This window comes from Aulonocara sp. 'chitande type north' Nkhata Bay, linkage group LG16 (genome assembly GCF_057382095.1).
Source record: "Aulonocara sp. 'chitande type north' Nkhata Bay isolate Kocher_YH1m ecotype deep benthic linkage group LG16, A_spYH_male_GT1.1, whole genome shotgun sequence".
Lineage (NCBI taxonomy): Eukaryota > Metazoa > Chordata > Actinopteri > Cichliformes > Cichlidae > Aulonocara > Aulonocara sp. 'chitande type north' Nkhata Bay.
The window spans coordinates 27662110-27672677 of NC_141359.1; the positions used below are offsets into that span (position 1 = coordinate 27662110).

The 10568-nt window shown below is 37.5% G+C and overlaps 1 protein-coding gene across 2 annotated transcripts; it reads right to left on the reverse strand.

Annotated features, from left to right (window-relative positions):
• Positions 1-410: 410 nt before the first annotated feature.
• On the reverse strand, positions 411-8268 carry snx4 (sorting nexin 4). 2 transcript variants are annotated; one of them, XM_086267098.1, is made up of 14 exons: positions 8173-8268; positions 7312-7436; positions 6816-6951; positions 6498-6647; positions 6160-6207; positions 5422-5477; positions 4997-5069; positions 4553-4614; positions 4080-4145; positions 3893-3982; positions 3040-3139; positions 2716-2861; positions 2109-2223; positions 411-1947 (listed from the first exon to the last, which is right to left on the reverse strand). In XM_086267098.1, exons 1-14 carry the CDS (start codon positions 8182-8184, stop codon positions 1900-1902), a joined length of 1227 nt encoding a protein of 408 aa, XP_086123224.1. In that variant the 5' UTR covers positions 8185-8268; the 3' UTR covers positions 411-1899. The 2 variants fall into 2 exon arrangements, with proteins under 2 accessions (XP_086123224.1, XP_086123223.1); XM_086267097.1 differs by having other exon boundaries at positions 8095-8250.
• Between the last annotated feature and the right edge of the window lie 2300 nt (positions 8269-10568).

Sequence of the window (10568 nt, forward strand, 5' to 3'; positions counted from 1 at the left end):
TCTAGGGCCGTTTGTTGACATTTTTAATGAATTTTACACTACATTTTGTGTGCTGTGTAGTACATTTGCATGCATTTGACCCATGTACCCACTGAAGACACTAATATGAGCACCAACAAGTGTCATGGAAAAATTAAAAATTAAAAAAAAACCTGAGGGGATGGTTTTGAGTTATCTTGGCAGAGATGAATCACTGAGGTTTGACCTTTAGACTTTGGTAATAAAAAGCCTGTTTCTCTTATCTTTTAACGGCAAATAAATGTAAACAGGAAAAGCAAACATGTCTACGTGAAGAATCAAAACACCCACAGCCACCTTTACATGCTAAGCAAAACCAGCAGTCACATTTCATCCCGCTTCCCCGTTCTCTTTGGTTCCTCTGCCAGTCGGTATAAAAACACAACAGTAAGTTCAAAAAAGGGAAATGTTTATTAGTGTCATAACACAATGATTACATCTGACACATTTGTCATTTAGAAAAAAAACAAAACAAACATACATAAAGCTTCAATTTGAGATTCTTTCAGTAAAACAATTGTTTATTCTGGGGAAAAATTTTTGCTGATCTCAGCACAACATTCAGACGTCAGATCCATTATGCACCAATTTTTCTCCCCTTCAGATTGATGTCATCGAAGAAGCACAAGTATGCGTGTATGTTTATGTAAGCCTAATGTGAGGATCTCAACCAAAAAACAGTCTGTATCTGTGTGTAGCTGCACTCAGGTCATATCAGAATAAGTGGTGAGGCACATTGACAGTGGGCTGAGTTCTATATGGGTTTTTTTTTCTGTTGCATTAAAGCTACAATGCTTGACAGCAAATAAAGGATCTGATTTTTCGCATTTACGGTTAAATTTTGTGTAAACAATTAAACTATGAAACTCAAATTGTGAGAGTGATTTCTTTCCTCAGCCAAAAAACAAAACAAAAATCACATAACCGAAGTTTTTCAACCCTTCTTCTGTATTTTCTACTATAAATTTGTAGTATAAAAGCACTTGGTCGTCAATACTTTGGTCAGCAACAGATTAACAATAACAAAGATTACTTCTGTGTGACGAACATAAAATGACTTTTAAAAAAATAAAGAAAAAGAAAAATGGAAATGTAAAAAGTGTAGTGGCTTTCTAAAGCTCGGTCCATGTTTACAGTCATATTTCTTGCAGTTTATTTCAAATTGAACATTCACCAGTGCACTCTTCTGCTTTTGTTTGGTTCGACTTGCTGTTGCAAATGTGAAATTTAAACACAAACGTAAGCATAACATTAGAAGTTCTATCAGAAACAAGTTCCCCATTCTTTAACTCATCACTATTGCCATTAATCACCTAAAATCAAATAGTATGAAAACCTTTATGTAAGGAGATTCTGGAGAGGGTTGAAAGGTAACACGTAAAGATCCTTCCATCAAGGCAGGCAACTCTAAAACGAGTCACATGAACCACTGTTTGCAAAGTGCAGCCTGTGTCAACTCAAACTAGTATATTGCTCTGTGTTATTCATTGTGACTGATTGAGAGAGCTAACAACTGAAATATACTGCATGGATAATCCCATGGATCCATTGTGCAATGATAATGCCACATTTTCTTCTTGGACATGTTAATGAAAGCGCAACTAAGGATGAGTGTGTAAATTTGGACTGTCTGAAGTACGAAGGTCAGAAAATCAAGGAAAAGGTTCTATTAAGACACTTGACGTTAAAGAGGCATTGTTCCACTTTCACTTTTTTAATGTGTGTGTGCTTCAACTGAGTATAGCAAAACAAATTAAAGGCAGCATTTGGGTTCCCATCTTTTCTCCACAGGACTACAGTATAATCACTGGCTGTTGGTCCTAGTCTGTACAATCAGAGTATAGTTTTGGTGCAAAGTACGATCGCTTTGGAAAGTTTGGCTCACATTTTGCTGAAACACTCCTTGGCATTGGACCACACCTGGATTCCCTGTAACAGTACACAAGTACCAGAGAAAAGGAGTGACTTAGAGACATTGAAAGACAAGACAGAAATACTAAACAGTTAAGGAGTGGTACTGCTGAACAAAAGACCACATGCTAGGAATTTATATAAATACACAAAATACACACAAGAATAAATGTCCACACCTTCTTACACATACTGATCTGCATAATGGCGTAGCTTATCAGCGCCTCACGCAAATCTTTGTCTTTCTGCTCTTTAAAATGTTCGATGTCATCCCATGCTGCTCGCACAAACTCCCTGGTGGCACAATCACAAAGACGCATGATACTGTTAGTCTGTTTGCGTGGAGAAGAAGCACAGGGAGAAGAACAAAGGAAGAGGTAGAGGAAGAAGAAAAGAAAAACAATGCAGCATTTGCTTTGTTCCTTATTCTTATTAGGTTCTAGTTCCTGTATTTTCTACTGATACCACTGGCTTTTGTTTTTCCGTTGAAAAAAACAAAAAGAAATTGAATAGAACTACTTTTTAATTACACACAGAACCTCAATTTGTCTCTCAACACTTTCAGCAAATACCTCAGTTCACCAGTTTGTGCTGGGGAAAAAATTATCTAGTCTCCTGTTATTATTCTTTGCATTTATGTTGTTCAGTTGCAACAGTTCAGTCAGAAAACAGAGTCAGATTATGTGCTATATTTTTCACACAGAGGAAGAACAGTGAGGAAGAGAAATTTAAAATAGGGATAATTTCAAAATAGGTAAGTGGTTGATAAGATAGTGTTGTGCTTACTGGCACTCGGTGTTCTTCTCCTTGACCGTTTCCTCTCCTTCCTGAATACTCTGCTCCAGGGCTGCTAACCTGCTCTCTTTTTGCTCCGGGCTCTCTTGGCCAAATAATTTACTGGTCATTCCCTTCAAAGAAAAGATTCGCACCGTCTGCACTCACACACAAACAGACACACACGGAAAAACAAATGCACGCATTAAATTATGTTCACGACAATTTGGATCACAACGGTGTTTTTGAACACACGCCCACTTCTGGTTCTTAATTTGCACATATCGTGCGAGGAGAAAGACAGATTATAAGCCAGAGTGTGTGAAAGTGTGTTACCCCGGTTGCCAGCTCTTCTTTCTGTTGTTTCTTTTGGGCAAGGTCCTGAGCTGCCATCTCCAATTCATACTGAATCAGCTCATGTTTTCTGCACACTGACCTTAACGCACACACAAATTCAGACATATTTTAAACCCTGACAGTCCCAAAACATGAATGCATTCTGCTACAAAGGCTATAACAGTCAACAGAATGTATTTACATTTACTGTAAATAAAGATGTGGGCTGCGTCTGATCTACAAAACTGACACTCTTTTCTCTGCTGAATGATGTTTTAATGCTTACAATAAAATTCAATTCATTCAGAAGAATAGATTTTTAGCAAACATAAAATAAGAGATATAGTGTCAGAAATGTGTGCTGCATCACTACAGACCAATTAAGAGGAATAAAGCATGAAGTTACACACTGACCAAAGCAACCCTTGTGTGTTTGTGAAAGAGGAAAAACAAAACAAAATAAGGAATAGATGAGGTGGAAGGTAAAGCATGAAAAACAAAATGTCCAGGCTTTCCAAGTTATGCAAGCAGAAGCCTTGTTGGTATGAAGTCTCCTTTTACTGTTTACATGACTGTGCTATGGAAGACATTAACCTTTCCAGATATTAACAAAGATAATGATGGCTTCCTGTTCCTGCTATAAATCACTGCTGCATCGGTAACTGAGCTAGAATACCTGCTTCAGCACAGTGATTATTGTATTATGCCTAACGTCTAATTCCATGTTTTTACATATGGTGAGATTCATGTATGCAACTTTTATGCAAAATGTAATAAAATGACAGCATATTCAGAGCATCTGTCTACCCTGATAAGTGTGTTAACAAAACCATCTTGTAACACAATATAATACCTGACGGCGTCAGTGTAGAAGAGGTATTCTTTGAGCTGGTCTGCAAAGTGCTCTTCCTCCTCCAGAATGTCGTCAATTGATGCAGCATAACTGAGATAACACGCAAAGTCACTGTACAATTGAAGCAATACCAAACAAACATTGTGTGTTTGTGTCCATCACCAATTCAGGTAACACCTTTACTTACGTGTCCATGTGGTGTCCAGCACTCTGCAGTCCATCTCCCATCTCTTTCTCTATTGCGCTCCACTCACTAAAGACAGAAAAATGTTCATGTATACTTGACTTGAATGCAGCAGCTCTCTTTGTTCACTAAACAGAAAAATGGCTGTCTGAAATAATGATTGTTTTTAAGTAGTTAAGTATCTATTATATCATGATTACCCAAACAAAAGGAGATTATGTGGGCATACAGAAACAAAGAAGGCAATTGAGGCATATCTATGAAAAAAGGAATTCCCTAATGACCCACAACAATCCTTTAATACTAAATGCATTATTGCTGCAGGGAAACTTTTTAAGTGACCTAATTCAATATAAGGTAAAATATCATCTGCCTAAAATGTGTTTTTATTCTGCTTATATAAATGGATACAGTAATTTATGCTTGTAACTATAATTTGATACAGTAGAAAACAGAGTAGAACAGGTGTTCCTCACCTGAAAACTCTGCCATAGTTACCATGGACTTTGTAAACTCCATATAGCCTGTCTGCTACTCGCTAGAAGAAAAAAACAAAACTAATCATTAGAAACAGACCTTAGACCGTCTGCTTTAAAAACCTTGAAGAGATACATTTGGCATTAGAGTGCAATTCAATAACTTTCTATTATTCTCAATGTCTTGGATGCAGCCAGCTTTTAAATCACTTTTAAATAATAAACGTTGGCATGCTATGGAGTAGACGTCCAAGATAAAATGGTGAGTGCCCTGGAAAAGAAAGTCAAAATTCTAGGAAAGTAGATACAGATTTTTGTATTTCAGAGACAAAAATGTTGGAATTTGAAGTTCCACAAGCAACCACCAACGGATGCCCACGGCTTGCACAAAGCATCAACTTAAGATAAACCTCAGTCTCTCTAAACAAACGTGCCAAAACTTACCGCTCGAATTCTGAGTAACTGAGAGATGACGCTGTTCAGTTCATCACTGTACTGTTTCAGTGCTGTAAACCGCCTAGAGGCAAAACAAGAAGAAAAGTAACTGATTGAACAGTATTTTCTTTTACATTATTCACTCTAGAAATTTGTTCTTTCAGTTTGCCTTGGAACAGAATAAATTATTACTTAATATGGTGGTAAAAATAGAATTTTCATATTTGTGCTCATAAATATATCCAAGTGATTATCACACATCTTACACCCTGTTTTTGCTGCCTGGTTTTATAATGAATATTTCATTTATTTTAGTTATTAAAAATTCCTGAGAAAGTATTTCACAATAGTCTTAAATCTGTCTAAGTTGTGTAACTTGCATAAATCCTAGAAAATGGAAAAATTAGGTTAGGTTTGGCTGTTTTTACACCTACTTGTCAGGATTCTTGACTCTGAACATGGCACTCAGAGACTTGAGTCTGGAATCAGCCTGTTAGGGAAAAGAATTACACACAGCAAAATATACGAAGAAGTGCTTTAAACATAACTCAGTTTGAATTTGTAAAACACACAAAAAATGCGGATATGAAATTCAGATTAAAATGATGAAAACATCAACAGAATCATTTACAGTGTATAAAAGATGGAAGGAGCCACAGGCTGGTTTGGTTTTAAAGCTCTGAGCTGAGATTTGCCACCGTCATGTCATTGTCACCTGCATGCTCATATGCAACTTACTTTTGAACTGGAAATTAGTTCAAAATAAATCACACAGTATTAAGCAGACATGTATTTCTGTCATGTTTGCCACTTGGCCATTAGTTTGTGGCAAGAACAGTTTATACAGGCAAAAAAGCTTACCCTGGTTTATTGTCCTTCTGGACACTGGTGGGACCAATAATTTAAAAAGGGATAATCATACTGAAAGTAGTGATTCAGCCCATAAGCTCATCAGGAAAGTATTTACAGGAGGCATTGATCAAAAGAGTGGGCAGTGGTTTTCCCATGGTCTTCCATGAAACCATAACTTTAGATGCCCCCTGCTGGCCATTAGAAAGAATGCCAGTTTCTGGCACTTCCAACATCAGCTTTCCTTGTCAGACCTGGAAACTACTTGCATCGTTTACACATGTGACCTGAACTTGTGTCTTTCACACTCCATCTGGTTGTACCTTGTCTTGGAAGCCCGTTTCCAAAACCGCATCTCTCCATCCCTTTTCCTAAAGAAATGACAGAAAAAATACATGACAGACTCGAAAGTCAGCCAGATTGTATAACCCCTCTCCAAAAAACAAAAAACGGGGTATTCCAGCTACAAAAGCGGCTGCAATGAAGAGACAAATCTACCAACTATGGGTGCATAAATAGCTCTTAAATTCTTTACAGTTCAGGGTTCATCTTTAACGTCAGTTTGAAATCTGTTATACTGTGAATGTGGAAGGCGTGAATATACTACATGAATGGCAAAAGATCTACACGGACATTATGCAACTTATGTTAGGCTGCTAACCTCTGTAAGAAAGAGGAAGAAAATTTTGTCATTGGAGAGGACCGGATGTGATGCAACACGCAACAGGAAATTTTCCAGGCCAACTCGCCGCCGCTCAACAAAGTCTGGATCTAAGTTGTCTGCTGAAAGCTTGTGCCACACAAACTCGGCCTGTAAGAGACACAAACAAGGGTGGAAACAAAAAAGGTAAATGGCTGAATATTATTTACTATGAAGTTGAAGGTAAGCTGTATTAGTAATAGTCACTTAATAATTTCCATTTAATTCTTTTTTTTAAATTATTGATTAGTCCTTTCCCACCACCTACGCATTACTCACCCTTTTCTCTGGTAGCGGGGGGATGATAATGTAGGGATAGGTGACCAGCAGGTAAGTTCGGAGAAGCTCAAACTCACTGTAGCGTCTCCACAAAGTGTCAGGTGCCGCTGGTGTCCCTCCCTCTGTTTCAGCAGGCCTGGACAAAGACCAATGAGAAAAAAAATTGTATTTCAGGTGTGTCAAAAAAAGTGGTAGATGCTTGAGCTACTACACTTTCATTCATAGCAACTTGCCAGTTGACACAACTGTACTGTACATGATGTGACTATATTTTCCCAGTTCAATACTATAAAAATCAAGACAAAAAGGCAAATTTGTTGTGCAAACTGTAATATATCTGAGGTAAAAAATAAATAAATAAAAAAACACGCAAAAGAATGCAAAAATGCAAGTGTTCGTACTCCACCTCTCTCTACTTTTTTATAAGCACTAAATATTTGCATATGATGCACCTATGATGCGGACAGAAAAGTGAATGCTTCACTTTACAACCTACCGTATTTCAATCAGGTACACAGTGTATGTTTCCTGCATGTTAACAGTGTTCTTCCCTGTTCTCTTCTCTGCCTCTGCCACATTTATCTCCAGTTTCCTCAACAGAGCCGTCCCTCTTTCCACCATCTGCACACACCAGAATAAATTATGAGTATGGAAGTCAAAAAAAGGTAAACATATGGAAGAGTGTTAGCGGCAACGGACAGGGGCTAAAAGAACAGAAATATGCATTAAACTTGAGTATAAAATAAGGGTCATCTGTTTTGGTTAGCTGGAGATACTATAACAATAGTACAGCACACAGAGTTATGGCAGGCGTGTGCAGGTCACAAGACAAGACCATAATCACCGAAATACTGGGGGGGAAAGTTGCTTTAGTATTCGGAATTCAATCTTTCTAACAGGTTAGCACTCAAAGAGCAGAATGGGCAACATGGCTAACATAAACTTAGGTTTAGCGTTCAGACTTAATAGCTAGCAAGCTAACGTCAGGAAGACTAAAGTTTAGGACTAAAGTTTGACACAGTCTTCGCAGAAGCAACTTTAAGTCATTTAATTAATTTAACGCTAAGCCGCAGAAGGGAGTAAGCTAAATCTAGCGGGGGAAGCCAGTGAACGTTTCATAAAACTCCGCAGGCTTTTTGTAGAAACAGTGGAAAAGTCTTCGACGCTCCAACTGGCTAACATTAAATTAGGCCCTATTTGAAAGGTTTTCAGCAGTAAAAACAAAAAAGATTTTTAAACCTCAAGTATGGTTATTATGAAGAACAACAAAGGGTACGACCGTATTTATGATGTTGTTCTCAGATTCCGTGGAAGTGATGTCGGTATTACTAATCACTGCTACTTCTTCTCTACTTACAGAGTCTGCCATGGTTATAGGCTGCCAGAGTACTGCCGCCGCCGCTGCTGCTGTCAGCTGAGCTGGCAGTGGACTGGTGCCTGTTTTCTGCGCACGCGCAGTTCACGGCTGGGAAAATGGTTTGCTTTGGGTCTGTGCTTTTGGTTTCGGTGATCATTTGGGCGTTTTAGTATTTGCATCTAGGCAAATTATACGTACGTATTAAGCTGTTATTATCCCACACTCGATCTCACGAGACTAAAGCAAAGACAATATATATATATATATATATATATATATATATATATATATATATATATATATATATATATATATATATATATATATACAATAGCAAATTACTCTGCAATCAATGACACCGAATATATAGGTATTTTTTTTAGTTTTAGCATAATTGTTAATGTTCAGATCTTACAGAATTAAGGGGATTTCCCTCGTGATTATGCAAAAACATAAAAAACATAACATGGTTGCACGTGTGAAATAGTTGCACAAGGTGTGTCTACAAGTTGCAAAGCAGCTTTCCATGCAATACTCCTCATTGTTGAACCCATTACCCTTTGCATAGCTTATTCGACACCTTTTTTTTGGCAATACTGACATCTGCTGGTTGGATTGTGGCACTCATTCGTTTCCACCCTATACTTTGTAAACGGTTGGTCTTATTGCAAAATCCCAAGTGTGTAAATGTTCTCCTAAGTGTAAACGTCCATTGAATGATAATAAGCAGTGAGTGTGATATATGTAGACAGTTATCTGAATTTTTGCATTGTGTTTTTGGAACTTTTACCTATTTTGCGTTAGTCTTATTTCAGTATTTCTCCCTTTAATTTAGTCTTGAATCCAATTCTGCTTTCTTTCTCTTGGTTTTATGGGTTTTTTTTTAAATATATGTAGGCTTTGATTTTTTTTCTTTAATTGTGTTACATTTAGCTCTTGCTTTGTATGCTGTGTATTGCCTATTGCAAAGTATCTTTCAACATTTTATTTCGTAAAAAAGGACTGTGCAGTTAAAACAAATGCTTGCTTTCTTATATGGCTAGAACACTAGTTTGTTGGTTAAACATGATATAAAATGTGCTTTTAGCAAATGAAAAAGTAGCAGCCATTGCCCTATACATTTACAGTATTCCTTGTCTTACACAATGCCTTCTTGCCATTGTTTTTATGGTCACAAAAATGTGAAAAAGGTGTCATACATGATGAGTTTCCTCACTGTGGTCATATCTTTTCGTGCCTCATTTTTTTTTGTAGATGGTTGTGGGCCCAGTTCTGAATGAGAGGGATGTGGTATTCCTCAGGCTAGTAAACAGCACAGAAACACGGCCTTTTAGTTCCTGTGGTCACGCTGTTGTTCAGTGTTTAATGTTTAAAGAGAAGGGTGGAGCAGGATTTAGTAAGGAAGCAGATGCCACTGGGCATAGAGTGGTTTGATGGAGTGTTATGGGATGTGGGGTGGATGGAGTGAGAAAAAAGGCATAAAAATAGAGAAACATTATGATGGTAAAATGAAAAATATAATCATTACTTTTAAAATTATCGATGGCACAAATGCACCAGGTATGGGCGGATGGAAGGAGTGATGGTGTGATGCGGTTTCAGGCTGCAGTGTGTCAGGAAACCAAAAGCTTGAGCTGTGACCAGCCGTTGTCTGAGCAACAGCATAGCTACCATTCTTTCCTGCCACTGACCTCAAACCAGCCACCACCACTTCCTGTCCACATATACCCGCACGCACACAAATATATAGACACACACACCTCCAGCCCTATTTGGCTGTCTATAATTGGCCATTTGACAACTTTTTAGAGCTCGCTGACCAATGTTCTTGAATGCTGAGCTACAATAAGCTTTGCACAGTTTCTGTGTGTACGCGTGACTGTTGATATTTGGAGATTCTGAACAAAATCTGTTGGGTTTATCATAGATGTAAATATAGATATATAGACTTATAGAGACTCATTATCTCTTTCACAATGACTGCTAACTATTATTGTTTTGGGAAGTGAATATTGATTCTACTGATAAAATTAATATTGCGCATGCCAAAATCAATTAACTACTGCAGTTTTAATCTAGTTTTAATGCAGCTCTGTTGACCAGAGAAACATCTTTCATATCTACTAACTGAATATTACCGTATACCCACCTCTGTACTGCCTGATAATTTGTAAATTCATTTGCTAGAGAAAACTGTTCTCTGTTGGTGTTTTGACTTTTGAACAGCAGATGGTAGCAAAAATCAAATAAAGCAGGCTACAGTCATCAATATGAATGAATATAACTGGTTTCTTGACCAATCACAGAAGAAACACTGTAGTGGTGCTAATTGCCTGTAAATGTCAAATCATGACAGACTAGAATTTGTACTCTGAAAGTGAAACAACTAAATGCAA